The following is a 19,006-nucleotide window of genomic DNA, read 5'->3' as shown; positions in this document are numbered from 1 at the left end:
AAGGGATTCAGACATTCCGAGAGCCAGGGGATTCCGTAAATCACCTCCTGGGCAAAGATGAGGGTGGGGGTCTCCGGACATTCCAAGGGCTAGGGGACTTTTGTCATTCCGATTGTTACTTAAGTGGTTTACAGAAGTCAAGATAAATGTTAGTTTACACATTGTCTGGGTAGTGGTGGAAGTCACAGATCTTAGTTACTTATTACAAGTTGCAGGGGCCAAGATGGCATTAGTTTGGGCTGCTTATTCTGGTACTGATAAAAAAAAAAGTAAGCAGCTTTACACAGTGGGCAGTTTTCAGAGCAAACTAGCAGTTTTATTTACAGAAGCAGTTATTGCTAGGAGAATGGGGCAGCCGTTACAACTTACTTTTTGGAAACACAGCTTTGTCTTATAAAATGGCGTTGCTCAGGTGCTGGCTCTAGGCCCCTATAGCACACTAGAGGGCCTCTGAAGGGTGAAGTGGGAGAGTGATGTGACTAGATATTCATCTTGCAAATTGCACTGCGGCTGCTGCTGAGACTAGCTGGAGATGTCAGTTAAGAAGAGCTGGTAAGGGCTGGCAGGGTGGATCCTTCCTATAATCCTAGAACCTTTGGAGGCCGAGGCTTCCTCAAGCAGGATTACTTGAGGCTAGGAGTTTGAGACCAGCCTGGCAACATAGCAAGACCCCATCTCTACTACAACAAAAGACATTAGCCAGATGTGGTGGTGCATGCCTGCAGTCCCACCTACTTGAGAGGCTGAGGTGGGACGATCACTTGAGCCCAGAAGACAGACTGCAGTGAGCCATGATTGTGCCACTGTACTCCAGCCTGGATGCTATGCACATTCTGCACAGAGCAACACCCTGTCTCCAAAAAAAAAAAAAAAAAAATATATATATATATATATATATATATATATATATATACATATATATATGATGGATTGGCTGGGATGTGGCAGTGGGGCTGGATGTGGGAGGCAAAGGAAAGCAAGGTGTACCAGGCAGCCCCCAGGATTCTGGATGAGACAGTCCCATTCCCTGAGGCACGGAGCAGCAGAGGTGTGGAACAACGGCTTAGATAAACTTAGATCAACATCTAAGGGACACTTACATAAGTATCTTTTGTGCATTTATTAACAGTCAATTGTGATCAAGATGTTCTCTAAGTGGATCACAACACTTATTCCTTAAAGCACACCTAGGAGGCATGCTCACTTTATAGATCAAGAGAATTTAGGTGCCAGGGTAGCAGTGTGGGGCTGGGGAAGAGACAGGGCCACTGGAACCCTGGGGACGGCCTACACTCAGAGCAGAGGCAGAGGAACAAGAGCCACAGGGTAGCTTGAGGGGTGACTTGCAGGGAGGGGCAGAATCGGGGAGGGTGCCGTCCTGGACTCCAGGAAGGAGGGAGTGGTTGGACTTGTCAGATTCCAGAACAGTGATTCAAGGGCTATGGAGCGTCCACAGGATTTAGCAATGGCAAGGTTACCACTGGCCTCCATGAGAGCTGCTGCCTGGTGGCGGGGTGAAGCTAGATTGGGAGGGTGATGGAGATGAGGACATGGCTACAATCAGTGTAGACATCACTTTCTGAAATCTGCACTGGGAATGCAAGCAAAGAGGGAAGATGGAGGCTGGAGAGAGATGCACGCAGGATGCGTGGGGAAGGGCGTGACAGTAGCATGTTGAAATGCTAATGGCACAGCCACTGGGGAGTGAAGGGTCAGTGATGCAGGTGGGGGAGTCCACCTACGGGTCAAAGTTCCCGAGGAGGAGGGCTGCAGCGTAGGTGAGGGAGGCTGTTTCACATTAAAACACTTCAAGGATTGTGCTCTCCTCTCTTGGAGAAGCAGCCAGCTAGTAGTTAGGCTTGGAAGCAGTGGAGGTTGTTCTGGGAAGATTTCCCTGGCTGTGGACATGTGAAAGGGCCTGGCTGGGCTCCCTTCTTTCTCCCCACTGCTCGGGGTTGTGGATGGAGGCAGAGCCACACTGGTCCAAACAGTGCTTCCATGCCATTTGGAAGAAGGCACCCATTCCTCTAAGTGGACACCGCTTCTCACCAGGGCACACAGCTCAGCAAGCAGAATGTTGACTGAATTTCAGTCCCTCTGTACTCCCTCAGCAAGTGTGCTTTTGTGCAGTGAGCAACCTGCACAACCTCACACAGCATCCCTATGTGGGACTTGGCTTCCCCATTCTCCTTTGACCTGAGTCCTTCCCTTCTCTCTACCCGCTCTTCCTAGTGCCTCAGACTGACTCAAGTCCAGGGACTCCACCCCGCCTGGGAAACCTGTGGGTGACAGACCCCACCCCAGACTCACTGCATCTCTCCTGGACTGTCCCTGAGGGCCAGTTCGACACCTTCATGGTCCAGTACAGGGACAGGGATGGACGGCCCCAAGTCATACCTGTGGAAGGGCCCGAGCGTTCAGTTGTTGTCTCTTTACTGGACCCTGACCACAAGTACAGATTCACTCTGTTTGGGATCGCAAACAAGAAGCGGTATGGGCCTCTCACAGCCGATGGAACCACTGGTGAGTAGCGGCCACCGCAGCCCCCACGTGATCCCCTCTCAGCCCTCTGCATACTTGCCTTTAGCCTGAAACTAGCTGGAGTCCCCCAGCAAGACAGCTGACTCCAGCATCCTGGCCCCGCTCCTGGGCTGAGGGGCAGCCAGACTCCCCCGCACTGCTGGGCCCCTTCCATCCCAAGCAGCAGCTCCCCAAGGCCCAGAAGGTGTGTCATACCCTGGCTGTGTCAGGCTGCCCAGGAGTTTAGCATTCAAATTAATGGAGTAGTGACTCCCCCCGACCCCCTGTAGGTGTGACATCTCATCCAAACCCCAAGTCCCAGTCCCAGGCTGCCAGTTCAGCACCTGGCTGGATCTTGTTTACAGCTCCAGAGAGGAAAGAGGAGCCCCCCAACCCTGAGTCCCTGGAACAGCCCGTCCTGGGGGAACTGACGGTGACCGGCGTGACCCCAGACTCCTTGCGCCTCTCATGGACGGTGGCCCAGGGCCCCTTTGACTCGTTCATGGTCCAGTACAAGGATGCACAGGGGCAGCCCCAGGCAGTGCCTGTTGCGGGGGATGAGAACGAGGTTACCGTGCCCGGCCTGGATCCCGACCGGAAATATAAGATGAACCTCTACGGGCTTCGTGGCAGGCAGCGTGTGGGGCCCGAGTCTGTGGTGGCCAAGACTGGTGAGTCATGGCTGCCAGGCCTCCCTTGCCTGCTAGCCCCATCCTGCGAGCAGGACTTGGCTGGGGCTCCTTCCAGCCTCCCTCCACCTTCACCTTCTCAGCTCATTTTGCCAAAGCCCCCACCCACGTCCTCCTCCACTGCCCTCCTGTCCTCTGCATGCCAGGTCCCCTCATCCAGCCTCCAGCTCCTCATCTTTCTCAGCCTTACTCTTCATCTCCAAGGGCAGGTCCTATTTCACCATTCGAAGCCCGGGACTCCTCCCTCCACCCAGGGCTGTCTCCCCACAGATGTCCTCCCCATTTAGTCACTGTGTTCTCACCCCACAGTTTTTACCGGGCTCCTTCACTGGCTGGTTTGGGCAATGGTCACTTCTGAGCTTCTGTTACCTGCTCCCCACACGCTCCTGCTATTTCTGCTGTGTTCAGAGGTGGCAGATCCAAGTGACAAGAGCACCACGTTTCTTCAGCCTTTTTGCAGCATGAAGAGGACCCCTCCCAGCTCCCGACTCCTTGACTCCCAGCCCGCTTGGAACAGGGCAAAGGGATTGCATTGAGCTCAGCACCCCAGCCTGTTCCTCGATGTGCCCAGCCTTTCCCTGTGCGGTGCCATTCCCATGGCCTGTGCATTCTTTGATGAGAGATAGCGTGGATAGTGGTTAGGAGCAGAGACTCCGGAGCCAATGCCTGAGTCTCACTACCAGCCTTGCAACTTACTTCCTATGGACCTTGTGCAAGTTGCTTAACCCCTCTGTGCCTCAGCTTTCCCTTCTGTCAGCTGGGGATGATAATGGTTACCACCACACAGAGCTGTTGCAATTACATGAGTTAATATACAATAACACTTAGAATAGCGCAAGGAGCAGCAAAACCTTTTCAGAGTGAGCTGCAATTTCTCCCTGACTCTCTCACTTCCCGTAATCTTTTTTGCTCCCCACCTCCCTCCCTTCCCCTGGGTTGTCATTCATGCCGGTTCTTTCCTCAGTCTATCCCAAATTAGTCCCCCGTGTACAAGGGAGTGGGTCACTGAAGGGCTGGCTTCCCTTGTGCCACAGTCTCCCCACTCCATGGAGCCTTGGCAGAGACCTAACTGCAGGGGGCGGGCAGGCGCCCACAGGGCTATGATTCCAGAGCCAGCCGGGGAAGGGCACAGCCCTCCCTGGATCCTACTCACCCCAGAATTTTTCTCCCACTCCTACCCAGAGCCCCGCCTTAGAAATTCATTCCTTGGGGTCAAAGGGGAGGGAGGGGCAGGGCTGCCTGGGGAGGCCATAGCAGGAGCACATTCTGTGGTCCGATCCTCGTATGAGGGGTGCGGCAGCCAGAATGCTGTGGGGAGGGTGCAGGTAGGAAGAGCCTCACTGCCCTCCTGGCTGTCTGAGGTCAGCGCTGTCAGTGCACGTGGTTTGGAAGAACCCTCAGAGGCTTCCTCTTTTCCCATCTCAGCTCCTTTTTCTCAGACATGAAGAGAGACCCGTCCCCCCCACAGAACATACCAGAGAAGGATGAGGTAGGGGCTGTCTCAGCCCTCTCCATCCGTGAGTGACTAAACGTCGAATACAAAGGCTACAGAGCCCCCGAGCCCATTTCTGGGCATCGTGAGGGCATTTCTGTGGCTATCCCCTGTTGGCAGTAGCAGCAAAGCCAGCAGCCCTTTATGCCTCTGTCTCTCCTCTCAGCTCCTCAGGAGGTTGTGGACGAGACTCCCAGCCCCACAGAACCCAGCACAGAGGCCCTGGAACCCCCTGAGGAGCCACTCCTGGGGGAGCTGACAGTGACAGGAGCCTCCCCTGACTCGCTGAGCCTCTCCTGGACCGTCCCCCAGGGCCGCTTTGACTCCTTCACCGTGCAGTACAAGGACAGGGACGGGTGGCCCCAGGCGGTGCGTGTCCGGGGCGAGGAGAGCGAGGTCACCGTGGGGGGCCTGGAGCCCGGGCACAAGTACAAGATGCACCTGTATGGCCTCCACGAGGGGCGGCGCGTGGGTCCAGTGTCCGCCGTGGGCGTGACAGGTGAGTGAGGGGCAGGGGACTACTCTGGTTCTCTTTCACTGCTGGCTCCCAGCTTCCCTGTAGCCAGTTGCTCTCCTTGCTCCAGTGGAGTCTTCAGGCCACCTGCCAGGGGAAGACCTAGAAAGTGCACGTCACTGGGGACTAGGGCACCACCAGCTTTCATAGCCCTGAGCAAGTTTTTTTTTTTTTTAATATTTTATTGCACTTTAGGTTCTGGGGTACATGTGCAGAACATGCAGGATTGTTGCATAGGTACATACATGGCAACGTGGTTTGCTGCCTCCATCCCTGTCACCTATATCACATTTCTCCCCATGTTATCCCTCCCCAACTCCCTACCCCCCGCTGTCCTTCTCCTAGTCCCCCCCACAGACCCCAGTGCGTGATGCTCCCCTCCCTGTGTCCATGTGTTCTCATTGTTCAACACCCGCCTATGAGTGAGAACATGCGGTGTTTGATTTTCTGTACTTGTGTCAGTTTGCTGAGAATGATGGTTTCTAGGTTCATCCATGTCGCTACAAAGGACACAAACTCATCGTTTTTTATGGCTGCATAGTATTCCATGGTGTATATGTACCACATTTTCCTTGTCCAGTCTATCATCGATGCGCATCTGGGTTGGTTCCAAGTCTTTGCTATTGTAAACAGTGCCACAATGAACATTCGTGTGCATGTGTCTTTATAATAGAAGGATTTATAATCCTTTGGGTATATATTCAGTAATGGGATTGCTGGGTCAAATGGAATTTCTATTTCTAGATTCTTGAGGAATCGCCACACTGTCTTCCACAATGGTTGAACTAATTTACACTCCTACCAACAGTGTAAAAGTCTTCCTGTTTCTCTATATCCTCTCCAGCATCTATTGTCTCCAGATTTTGTAATGATCGCCATTCTAACTGGCATGAGATGGTTTCTCCATGTGGTTTTGATTTGCACTTCTCTAATGACCAGTGATGATGAACATTTTTTCATGTTTGTTGGCCTCATATATGTCTTTTTTTGAAAAGTGTTTGTTCATATCCTTCACCCACTTTTGAATGGTTTTTTTTTTTTTTTTCTTATAAATCTGTTTTAGTTCTTTGTAGATTCCGGATATTAGCCATTTGTCAGATGGGTAGATTGCAAAATTTTTTTCCCATTCTGTTGGTTGCCAATTCACTCTAACGATTGTTTCTTTTGCTGTGCAGAAGCTCTGTAGTTTAATTAGATTCCATTTGTCTATTTGTTGCCAATGCTTTTGATGTTTTAGTCATGAAGTCCTTGTCTATGCCTATGTTCTGAATGGTTTTGCCTAGGTTTTCTTCTAGGGTTTTTATGGTGTTAGGTCTTATGTTTAAGTCTTAATCCATCTGGAGTTAATTTTAGTGTAAGGTGCCAGGAAGGGGTCCAGTTTCTGCTTTCTGCACATGGCTAGCCAGTTTTCTCAATACCATATGTTAAACAGGGAATCCTTTCCCCATTGCTTGTTTTTGTCAGGTTTGTCAAAGATCAGACGGTTGTAGATGTGTTGTGTTGCCTCCGAGGCCTCTGTTCTGTTCCATTGGCCTATTATGTCTGTTTTGGTACCAGTACCATGCTGTTTTGATTACTGTAGCCTTGTAGTATGGTTTGAAGTCCAGTAGTGTGATGGCTCCAGCTTTGTTCTTTTTGCTTAGAATTGACTTGGCTATGCAGGCTCTCTTTTGGTTCCATATGAAGTTTAAGGTGGTTTTTTCCAGTTCTGTGAGGAGGGTCATAGGTAGCTTGATGGGGATAGCATTGAATCTGTAAATTACTTTGGGTAGTATGGCCATTTTCACAATATTGATTCTTCCTAACCATGAGCATGGAATGTTTTTCCATCTGCTTGTGTCCTCTCTTGCAAGTTTTAAACTTTCTTTCTTTCTTTCTTTTTTTGAGTTGAAGTTTTGCTCTTGTTTGCCCATGCTGGAGTGCAATGGCGCAATCTCAGCTCACCGCAACCTCCACCTCTGGGTTCAAGCAATTCTTCTGCCTCAGCCTCCTGATTAGCTGGGATTACAGGCATGCACCACCACGCCCAGCTAATTTTGTATTTTTAGTAGAGATGGAGTTTCTCCATGTTGGTCAGGCTGGTCTTGAACTCCCGACCTCAGGTGATCCGCCTGCCTCGGCCTCCCAAAGTGCTGGAATTATAGGTGTGAGTCACCATGCACAGCCAAGTTTAAAACTTTCTGCGTCCCTGTTTCCTTATCCGAAAAATGACACCTACCTCACAGAGCTACTGTGAGAGTTAAGTGAGTTAACAGATGTAAAGCATCCAGGATGGGCCTGGCAAAAGTAAACATGCTTCCAGTGTCTGCTGTGAGAATTGCTATAAATATTCTTACTTTGGGGTCTGCTTTGTCCCCTTTAGCTGGTTCAGTTACTTGGTCAGAACGCACATGAATCTAAAGCCATACCACCCTGAACATGCGCCATCATCTCCTCTGATCTCAGATGCTAAGCAGGGTCAGGTTGGTTAGTACTTGGATGGGAGAATGTTCATAAGACATTGGCCTCTTCATCAATGCAGCTCGAAGCAAGCTTTCTTTTTCTTTCTTTCTTTTTTTTTCTCTTTTTTTTGAGACTGAGCCTTGCTCTGTCACCCAGGCTGGAATGCAGTGGTACGATCTCGGCTCACTGCAACCTCTGCCTCCCAGGTTCAGGCAATTCTCCTGCCTCAGCCTCCTGAGTAGCTGGGATTGCAGGCACGCACCACCACGCCTGGCTAATTTTTGTATTTTTAATAGAGACGGGGTTTCACGTGTCAGCCAGGCTGGTCTCAAACTCCTGACCTCAAGTGCCCCACCACCTCGGCCTCCCGAAGTATTGGGATTATAGGTATGAGCCATCACGCCTTTAATACTCATCCAGCGAGTGATTTAACAGCAAAGAAGACCATCCCTTCCACCCTCTCTCTCAGGCCTGGTTACAGGGCCACATCCACTGCCACGCAGGACCAGCCTGGGCATCTCCTCTCCAGGGCTTCAGCCCAAGAGGCTGAGTGGGCAGCAGTGCCTCTGGGACCCTCCTGCTGACCCGCCCGGTCACAGGAGGGGAATCTCTTTTTCCCTTTGCTCACAGAAACAAAGACACACCTTTCTCAAAACAACTTATACAATAAGGAGCAAGATTGCAAACGTAGAAGTAGAGAAAGAGATAGTTTTCCAGAACATGGTTTCTTTAATTGTTTTCCAGAACATGGTTTCTTTAATTCCACCAAGCTCAGCTTCATCATGACGTGGTTGATTTTTTTTCCAGAACTTTCCACTCTCTATTTTCTTTGCCTCAGTCAGCACTGAGAAGAGGGAGAGGGGAAAGCCACCCTGAGTGACTCTCCTTGAGGCCTGAGGTTGTAGGGTATAGGCTGGTGCCAAGCCCAGACATGCTGCCAGGGCTGCTCCTGGAGTGATCCTCCCTCTGCCCCTCTGTCCCAGGGACCCACATTGGGCTCTGTGAGGACTTGTGCCTGGTCCCTGGGGGAAGGATGGACTCTGTCAAGCACCGACTTAGGCGGTGCAGTAGAGATAAATGGAGTTTGGGAATCTGACAAACTCAGTTCCTCCCTGGCTTCCCCCCCTATGTTCGGCGGTGTGTGCTTTTTTTTTTGTTTTCTTTTTGTTGAGACGGAGTCTTGCTTTGTCACCCAGGCTGGAGTGCAGTGGTGTGATCTCGGCTCACAGCAAAATCTGCCTCCCAGGTTCAAGCAGTTGCCCTGCCTCAGCCCCCACCCCAAGTAGCTGGGATTACAGGCACCTGCCACCACACCCAACTAATTTTTTTGTGTGTGTGTTTGTTGTGTTTTGGTTTGTTTTTTTTTTTTTTTGAGTTGGAGTCTTGCTCTGTCACCCAAGCTGAAGTGCAGTGGCATGATCTCGGCTCACTACAACCTCCACCTCCCGGGTTCAAGCAATTCTCTGCCTCAGCCTCCCGAGTAGCTGGGATTACAAGCACCTGCCATCATGCCTAGCTAATTTTTGTATTTTTAATGGAGACTGGGTTTTGCCATCTTGGCCAGGCTGGTCTTGAGTTTCTGACCTCACATGATCTGCCCACCTCAGCGTCCCAAAGTGCTGGGATTACAGGCATGAGCCGCCACACCTGGCCTAATTTTTGTGTTTTTAGTAGAGATGGGGTTTCACCATGGTGGCCAGGCTGGTCTCGAACTTCCAACCTCAGGTGATCCACTTGCCTCGGCCTCCCAAAGTGCTGGGATTACAGGCATGAGCCACCTCACCCAGCCAGCTGTGTGATCTTAAAAAACTTACCTCCCGTCCGGGAACCTCAGCTTCCTCATATTCAGGAGGGAGTAAATGCCACTCAGTTCAGTGTCACGGTTAGATGTGGTGATGTAACATGTCTGGCATCTTCTCAGCTCATTCATTTTTCCCTCAGACCATCCCACTGGGGAATCCCTGTATATCCACATTCTAATGCTGGATATTTTGAAACATGTACTTTATACATCATGGATAAAATAGATGAGGCCCTTTAGGAAAGAAATGGGCATCAGTGCGCATTATCAGAGCAGCAAGGTGATGAAGCAGCTGGAGCCCGCCAGGCTGGGGCTGTGCCTGGCAGCGCACACAGTGCAGTTGTCAGCAGGAGAGGTGCATGGAGCTCATTAGACACATTTTGAAATTGGAAAAAGACTGTACCACGTGTAGCATGGGGACTGCCAGAGTCATGAATCGTTATAATCGCACCTTTCCAGTTAAGCCAAACCACCAGCAATAAAGCTTGATGGCGAAGGACAGTTTCATTCCCTTATGGAAAGAAGTGTAGAGAGGGCGGCTGGGCGCGGTGGCTCACTCCTGTAATCCCATCACTTTGGGAGGCCGAGACGGAAGGATCACGAGTTCAGGAGTTTGAGACCAGCCTGGCCAATACGGTGAAACCCCATCTCTACTAAAAATACAAAAAATAGCTGGGTGTGGTGGCAGGTGCCTATAATCCCAGCTACTTGGGAGGCTGAGAGAGGAGAATCGTTTGAACCTAGGAGGCGGAGGTTGCAATGAGCCAAGATGACACCATTGCACTTCAGCCTGGGCCACAGGGCGAGATATCAAAAAGAAAAAAAGAAGTGCAGAGAGGGCAAAAAGGAGCAGGGGATGGATGCTATGGGAACAACTAAGGTTAGAAGATGAATGAAATGGCCAGGCGCGGTGGCTCATGCCTGTAATCCCAGCACTTTGGGAGGCCGAGGCCGGTGGATCATGAGGTCAAGAGATTGAGACCATCCTGGTCAACAGGGTGAAACCCCGTCTCTACTAAAAATACAAAAATTAGCTGGGCATGGTGGCGCATGCCTGTAATCCCAGCTACTCAGGAGGCTGAGGCAGGAGAATTGCCTGGACCCAGGAGGCGGAGGTTGCCGTGAGTCGAGATCGCGCCATTGCACTCCAGCCTGCGGAACAAGAGCGAAACTCCGTCTCAAAAAAAAAAAAAAAAAAAAAGAAGAAGAATGAAATGAGAGAAAATGCCTGGCCTGGCACCTGTGCATAGCAGATGTTCAATACACGGGGATCACTCTGCTCCCTCCCACCCTCCCACCCCTTGGCTGCCTCCACACCTGCCCTCCCCACCCTCCCCACTGTGACTCATTTCTGTCTGCCTGAGGCCTGGTCACCAGCCCGTTTTAAGCAGATGTCACTTGCCTGGAACATTGTCTTGCCCTCCTGAGGAACCCAGAGAAACAAGCTCTTAGGAGCCCCACCCATCCAACCACCTTCTCTACCATTTGCCCCTTGGGACCACCTTCTAGTTGGCTCACTAACAGGTGCTTCCCTCCCGGACAGTTCATGCGGGAGTGGTGGGGATCAGCAGGTCCTGAGCCCAGACCTGCAGACTACTCATGATTTCACAGACGTTTATGGAGCACATACTGTGTGCCAGGCACTGGGACACAGCAGTGAATAAAGCAAAGCTCCTGCCTGCGGAGCTCACATTCTAGTGGAGGAGGACAGGCAACACATTGCACAGAAATGTCAGTGGCACCGTATGTGACAGTGATGAGTGGTGGAGAAAAGCAGAGCCTAGCAGGGGGTTGGCGAGGGCCTCGCTGCGAGGGCAGTGTCTAAGGAAAGCCCAGAAGGAGGTGAGAGGACAGCCACCCAGGTCTTCGGGGAAAGAGTGTCCCAGACAGAAGGAAGAGCAAATGCAGAGACTGGCAGGCGGGAAGCGCCCCCAGATGTCTGCAGACAGTGAGGAAAGCAGTGTGTTTTGGGGTGGAGTTGGAGGAGGGCAGGCAATAGGGGATGATGTAAGAGATTAATATGGGACCTTAGAGGCCACTGCAGGACTTGGCTTTCACCCTGAGTGAGATAGAAGCCACTGCGGGAACTGGCTCTGGCTAATGTGTTAACAGGATCCTTCTGGCTGCAGACCCAACAGACCGAAGGGGGGTGAGGGCAGAAGGAGATGACCTTAGGAGCCGGTGGTGCTTGGAGGTGGTGAGGAGGGGTCAGACTCGGAAGGTAGTAACAGCAGGACTTAACCACAGGGTGGATATGGAGTATAAGAGAGGACTCAGGGATGACTGTAGGTTTTGATCTGAGCAGCTGGAAGAATGACGTTGTAACCTTATTGAGGTGGGGAGGCTGTGGCAGGAGCAGGTGTTGGGAAGCTCAGAGGCTCAGTTTTGTACTTGTTGAGTTTGACACCAAAGTAGGCCTCCAAGGAAGATGTTGCACGAACACTAGCCTGGGGTTCAGGAAAGGTCTGGACAGAGGGCATAAGTCTGGAGTCATTGCATATAGATGGAACGTCAGCACTTTCCCAGGGTCTCAGTGACGGCTGACTCTCTTCTCCCCCAACAAGTGCAGCCTCAGACACTGGGCAGGGACCTAGTGAAAGATTGTTGACCAGACAGATAGTCAGATCAATGCCCTTTTACATCAAAACCATCTTGTGGGTTCCACAAACGCAACCAACATTGACGGGTGAGGTGGCTCACCCCTGTAATCCCGGCACTTTGGGAAGCTGAGGCAGGTGGATCACCTGAGGTCGGGAGTTTGAGACCAGCCTGGCCAACATGGCAAGATCCTGTCTCCATTAAAAAAAAAAAAAAAGTATATATATATATACCTATTTTTATATATATATATATATAAAATTAGCTAGGCATGGTGGTGCACGCCTATAGTCCCAGCTACTTGGGAGGCTGAGGCAGGAGGATCACTTGAATCCTGGAGGCAGAGTCTGCAGTGAGCCAAGGTTGCCCACTGCTCTGGGTGACAGAGTGAGACTCCATCTCAAAAAAATAAATAAATAACTAGACATCACTACTATAAGAAAAGGGAAAAGGGGGGGTTCTTTTTTTTTTTTTTTGAGACAGTTCACTTTGTCACACCCAAGCTGGCAAGCCAGACTGCAGTGGCACGATCTTGGCTCACTGCAACCTCTGCTTCCTGGGTTCAAGTGATTCTTTTGCCTCAGCCTCCTGAATAGCTGGGACTACCGGCGCACACCACCACGCCACCATGTCCGGCTAATTTTTTTGTATTTTTAGTAGAGACGGGGTTTCACCCTGTTGGCCAGGCTGATGTCAAACTCCTGACCTTGTGGTCTGCCCGCCTCAGCCTCCCAAAGTGATGGGATTACAGGTGTGAGCCACTGATCCCAGCCAAAAAGGGGGTTTCTTTATTAACAGCCCCCTACTATCTCTGTTCCAGCCCCACAACAAGAAGAGACCCCTGCAGCCACCGAGTTCCCACTGGAGCCACGTCTAGGGGAGCTCACAGCGACAGAGGTGACCCCCAACTCCGTGGGCCTCTCCTGGACGGTCCCTGAGGGCCAGTTTGACTCCTTCATGGTCCAGTACAAGGACAGGGACGGGCAGCCCCAGGTGGTACCCGTGGCTGCAGAGCAGCGGGAGGTCACAGTCTATAACCTGGAGCCTGAGAGAAAATACAAGATGAACTTTTATGGACTACATGATGGGCAACGCGTAGGCCCCCTGTCTGTGGTCATCGTGACAGGTGAGTGACGGGAGGAGGTAGTCCCCGTCTCTGGTTACCCAGAGCTTCCCCAACCTATGGCACTTCTCCCAACACTACCTTGGCACCGCCGCTCCCTCACTGAGGGGCTAGATCTCCTCGGGCCCTGCCTTGGTCACCCTGCCTTGGTCACCCTGCCAGTCTACCTGTTCCCTGACTCCTTTACTCCTCCCAGGCCTGCAGCCTTCTCAGCCCTCCAGCTCCTTCCCCATCTCCACTCTGCCCGCTGCCTAGGAGAATGTCTTCTTTCCATTTGGCCTAAATTCAGCCACAGACTTTCTCTCCCCCGCTCCAACTGTCCACATCCGTTTCTACCCCTTCTCTTTACAACCCTGCTGTGACTTGGACACAGCTGCCACTTCCCGCTTCTGTCCTTTTTTGTTGAGGTAAAGTGCATTCCGTCCTGGCCCATGCGAGTTTTCATCTCTCCAGGAAGCCACCCTGGCTCTTGCTTCTGGCCCCTTCCTGCCCCTCATGGCTTCCTGGGCACAGATTCTCCATAACTTTTGTGCTGTGACATCTGGTGAAACCCCTAGCCCTCCTCTCAAGGCAGTGTTTTAAAATCTATAAAATAAAATGTATAGGATTATAAAGAAAACCAAATAGACAGTTATCAAAAAAATTTTTTTTGAGAAGAAATTTCCCTCTTGTCACCCAGGCTGGAGTGCAATGCCACAATCTCAGCTCACCTTGACCTCTGCCTCCCGGGTTCTAGCGATTCTCCTGCCTTGGCCTCCCGAGTAGCTGGGATTACAAGCACCTGCCACCATACCAGGCTAATTTTTTGTATTTTTAGTAGAGACAGGCTTGCACCATGTTGGCCAGGCTGGTCCTGAACTTCTGACCTCAGGTGATCCACTCACCTTGGCCTCCCAAAGTGTTGGGATTACAGGCATGAGCCACTGCACCCAGCCCAAAATATTACTTAAAAATGCAAATTTGTGGTTTAGTAATACTTGGGCTTATTAATTAGTTCATTAAATAACAAGACTTGTTGGCTTGTTTACTAAACTACGATATTTAGAAGGAGGGATGGATATAAAAGTTATTTTAAAGTTTCTGCAGTAACTCTAAGGTGATGTGAAAACATCTGAGGCTGGGCGTGGTGGCTCACACCTGTAATAATCCCAGCACTTTGGGAGGCTGAGGCAGGCGAATCACGAGGTCAGGAGATCAAGACTATCTTGGCTAACACGGTGAAACCCCGTCTCTACTAAAAATACAACAACAACAACAACAAAATTAGCTGGGCATGGTGGCATGTGCCTGTAGTCCCAGCTACTCAGGAGGCTGAGGCAGGAGAATCACTCAAACCTGGGAGGCGGAGGTTGCAGTAAGCTGAGATCGTGCCACTGTACTCCAGCCTAGGTGACAAAGCAAGACTCCATCTCAAAATAAAAAAAAAAATCCCTGGTTTCTGTTGGTGACAAAGTCACAATAATTCTACTCTGGTTGGTTTTCTATATTAGTTTTTGAAGGAAATGCTGCATTTCAGTTAGAGGCCTGGAAATAAAGGTGTGACTATCCCCATCTCAGCTCACAGCCCCCTTGAGGCCCTGGAAGCCCAGGGTTCTCCACTCAGAGATCTCAGCCATGTTCTTTGTCTTCCCAAATCCCAGCTCCCCTCCCACCAGCCCCAGCCACAGAGGTCTCCAGTCCTCCCCTGGAGCCACGCCTAGGGGAGCTGACAGTGACGGATGTGACCCCCAACTCCGTGGGCCTCTCGTGGACGGTCCCTGAGGGTGAATTCGACTCCTTTGTTGTTCAGTACAAGGACAGGGATGGGCAGCCCCAGGTGGTGCCTGTGGCTGCAGACCAGCGGGAGGTCACCATCCCTGGCCTGGAACCCTCCCGAAAGTACAAGTTCCTGCTCTTTGGGATCCAGGATGGGAAACGACGCAGCCCAGTCTCTGTGGAGGCAAAGACGGGTGAGAGGGGCCCCCATGCAGCTGAGCCTGAGCCACAGCTTTCCCACCCTTCTCTGTCCTCCCCCAGCCGAGTCTTCCCTTTGTCCACCTGCTCTGTCTCATTTGAAAAGCCACATGGGGCAAGCACAATGACTCATGCCTGTAATCCCAGCACTTTGGGAGGCTGAAGCAGGCGGATCACTTGAGGTCAGGAGTTCGAGACCAGCCTGGCCAACATGGCGAAACCCTGTCTCTACTAAAAAGATAAAAATTAACTGGGCGTGGTGACGGGCGCCAGTAATTCCAGCTACTTGGGAGTCTGAGTAACAAGAATCGATTGAACCCGGGAGATGGAGGCTGCAGTGAGCCAAGATCGAGTCACTGCACCCCAGCTCGGGTGATAGAGTGAGACTCCCTTTCAAAAAAGACCAAAAAAAAGAAAAGAAAAGCCACAAAGCAGATGAGGACCCAGGAGAGCGGGGCCAGTTCCTGGCCTGTTGTCCCCTGCTGACTCTGCATCTCTTATAATTCTATTGGATGAGGGAAGCCCCTCCAGGCCTCTTCCTTCAGGGTGGATGTGGGAGCCTGGGGGTGCTGGGAGAGGGGGCAGGGGGAGCAGGAGCCCTTCCTGCCTTGCAAGTCCATCACCTCCTGAGAGTCTTTGGTCTCCCCTGTGACTCTCACCCAGGTTCTCACCCTCCTAGCTCAGGCCTGTCTGGGCCCATATGTGCCTCCTGCAGAGGCTGCCCTTCCTTCTCTGCCCTCCTCTTGGAGCCTCAGAAATTGGGAACCAGAGGAGCCCAGCCCAGCCGTGCCCCTTTCCGAGGGTTCAGTCCAGGCCCTCCCCTGCCCCTGGGGGCTCCCTGTTGCCAGAAAACTCGCAATAACAATGCCGTCAGCGTCCTCACCGTCCAGAAAGGCAGCAGGCCAGCTCCTTCTCAAGGCCTGGGATGGGTCCTCAGGCAGACACCAGATCCCTTCCCTGCCTGAACTCCCCAGCTTCATCCCCTCCTCATTCTCACAAGCAGCCCACGCTCCTTCACAGGCCCTGTGGGAGCCTTAGTTCTCCCGGGCCAGCTGGTGCAGAATGAGAAACGGAACAGAGAAGGAGTGAGACCTTCCCATGTCCTGCCCTACCCCCCACTTGCTGTCTGCCCCCATCAGGGATTCTGTGCCTCTTGGGTTTCCTCAGAGGCTGGCCAAATCACGAAGTGTGGGCTCCTGGGTAAGAGGAGCTAGAGGGCAAGTCTGTAAGAAGCTGCACCCTGCTGGGGAAGCAGTCCCTGACAGGTGGGAAGAGGCTGGACAGAAAGGGGAGTAAGACGAGTCAGGGAGCTAGGGAATCTCCTTTCCCAGAGGTGACTCAGGATGGGTGACCCTTTTCACTTGGGCAGGGGGAGAGAGGCGTGGGCCACATGGAGATGGTGGTGAGAATGGGAGGTGATGGAAATATTTTGGGGAAGCACTAGGCATTTGGGCAGTTCTGGGTTTTTCCAGTCCCAGAGGGAGGTAGTCAAGGAGTCATTTTGGAAAAAATAAACACAAGAACCTTTCCTCTTCATCAGTTGCCAGCCCAGGGGCCCCACCCCGCCTCGGGGAGCTGTGGGTGACGGACCCCACCCTGGACTCACTGCGCCTCGCCTGGACAGTCCCTGAGGGCCAGTTTGACTCTTTTGTGGTCCAGTTCAAGGACAAAGACGGGCCCCAGGTGGTGCCCGTGGAGGGCCACGAGCGCTCTGTCACTGTCTCCCCTCTGGACGCTGGACGCAAGTACAGATTCCTCCTCTATGGCCTTCTGGGCAAGAAGCGCCATGGCCCCCTCACCGCCGACGGCACCACGGGTGAGGGGCATTCCCTGCAGGTCCCTGCTCTGCTCCCTTCAGGCCAGGCAGCAGGCGGTCACTTGTGGTGGCTGCCATTACCGTTATTTGGCCCCAGCCATTCAACTCAGATGCAGCTCCCCATGTCCCTGCACAAGCCCCTAGCACAGCCCGGCAGGACTCAGCCATGCTAAGCCCTGTCTGCAGACCTCTCAATCCTGCCCTTCGAGGTCACCCAGCCTTCCAGAAACAGCTCAGCCATTCCCATTCCGTGTCTCCATCTCAGAGGCCCAGAGTGTTACGAACGATACTGGAACAAAGCGTCCCCCAAAACCCCGTCTGGGGGAGGAGCTGCAGGTGACCAGCGTGACCCAGAACTCCGTGGACCTCTCCTGGATGGTCCCTGAGGGCCAATTTGACTCCTTTGTGGTCCAGTACAAGGACAGGGACGGGCAGCCCCAGGTGGTGCCCGTGGAGGGCAGCCTCAGGGAGGTCAGCGTGTCAGGCCTGGACCCTGCTCACAGGTACAAGCTGCTGCTCTACGGGCTGCACAGCGGCAAGCGCGTGGGTCCCATCTCGGCCGTTGCCATAACCGGTGAGTGTGCGGCAGCTGGAACACCTGTGCCTCCTTCCCGCCTGGCTCTCCTGGTCTGACTGAGCCATAAGATCTCTGAGCTTCCCATTTTATATCATTTCCATTGATCCAGGAAGTTTCCTTGTGTCTCTTTAAAGTCAATTCCCTCAACCCCAGCCTCCAGCAACCACTGCCTGCTTTTGACCATCATGGGGACAGCCTTTTGACTTTCCATGTAATGGAATCACAATATGCAGTCTCTTGTGTTTCGTTTCTTGCACTTAGCACAATGCTTTTGAAATTCACCCATGTGAAGCAAAAGCTGGTCCTTCAATTGCTGACTGCTTGTCCTCACTCCCTCTCCTCCCTCACTCCTCCTGAGAGTCTGGGTGTGGCGACAGACCAGCCATCCATCTCTACCTGTCTCTCAGAACCAGCCCATGGGGAAGAAACTCGCACCACAGCCCCCACCCCTCCAGCACCTGAGCCCCGCCTCGGGGAGCTGACCGTGGAGGAGGCCACACCACATACCCTGCATCTCTCCTGGATGGTGACAGAGGGAGAATTTGACTCCTTTGAAGTCCAGTACACAGACAGAGATGGGCAACTCCAAATGGTCCGTACAGGAGGCGACCGAAATGACATCACCCTCTCTGGCCTGGAATCCGACCACAGATACCTGGTGACCCTGTATGGTTTCCATGATGGAAAGCATATGGGTCCTGTCCAGGTCGAGGCCCTGACAGGTGAGAAGTACCTCCTTTCAGATGGCTGGGAGAGTGCAGAGGAGAGCAGAGTGTCCGTGGATACCCTGCCCATCTCTCAGTTCTCTCTTTCCACGTCTCTGTCCAGTCCCGGAGGAGGAGGAGCCTTCAGAACCTCCCACCGCAACCTCTGAGCCTCCCATCAAGCCTCGCCTGGGGGAGCTGACCGTGACAGATGCCACCCCCGACTCTCTCAGCCTGTCCTGGATGGTCCCCGAGGGCCAGTTTGACCACTTCCTGGTCCAGTACAGGAACGGGGATGGGCAGCCCAAGGCGGTGCGGGTGCCAGGGCATGAGGACCAGGTCACCATCTCGGGCCTGGAGCCAGACCACAAGTACAAGATGAACCTGTACGGCTTCCATGATGGCCAGCGCATGGGCCCCGTGTCTGTCATCGGGGTGACAGGTGAGTGGACGGTGGGAGCCCCAGGGTGGGAGCCGTTGGAGGGTCACCCTCCTGCTCTTTGGTGATGACTGGTGGGGAATGGTGGCGGGGTCTGCTCAGTACCTCAGACCTGCTTGTGGCTGGGGCTGGGCCTCCCCTTGGGCCTTCCTGTGAGGTTGACCCCTGGCTCCTCCTGAGCAGGGAGGGGCCGTTGGGAGCTTTGCTGTGCTGGTGGCTGTCCCAGGTCCCCCAAGCTGACCCTGGAACTTGTCATGTGTGTTAGCTGTCTGCTAAGCAGGACCCCCCAGTCCCAAGAATGGGCCTCTCTGAGCCAACCTCAGGACCCCCAGTCACAG

The 19,006-nt window shown here is 52.7% G+C and overlaps 1 protein-coding gene across 4 annotated transcripts in view; it reads left to right on the top strand.

Annotated features, from left to right (window-relative positions):
- The window catches only part of TNXB (tenascin XB), a 53,427-nt gene that overhangs the window by 25,906 nt on the left and 8,515 nt on the right, over positions 1-19,006 (top strand). For 3 of the 4 annotated variants that reach the window (XM_032269032.1, XM_032269031.1, XM_032269033.1), the window contains 3 exons: positions 2,233-2,523; positions 2,886-3,191; positions 4,868-5,173. In XM_032269032.1, coding sequence (XP_032124923.1) covers positions 2,233-2,523; positions 2,886-3,191; positions 4,868-5,173 — 903 coding nt within the window. Of the gene's footprint in view, positions 1-2,232; positions 2,524-2,885; positions 3,192-4,867; positions 5,201-12,876; positions 13,183-14,819; positions 15,129-16,672; positions 16,949-17,213; positions 17,523-17,932; positions 18,248-18,353; positions 18,672-19,006 lie in introns of all 4 variants that reach the window. The other variant, XM_032269034.1, reaches the window with a different exon arrangement.

Source organism: Sapajus apella, unplaced genomic scaffold (genome assembly GCF_009761245.1).
Source record: "Sapajus apella isolate SASKATOON/1434 unplaced genomic scaffold, GSC_monkey_1.0 scaffold188, whole genome shotgun sequence".
In the NCBI taxonomy this organism is placed as follows: Eukaryota; Metazoa; Chordata; class Mammalia; order Primates; family Cebidae; genus Sapajus; species Sapajus apella.
Note: the sequence above shows the minus strand (reverse complement) of the source record. Positions and strands in the feature narration are given on the sequence as shown.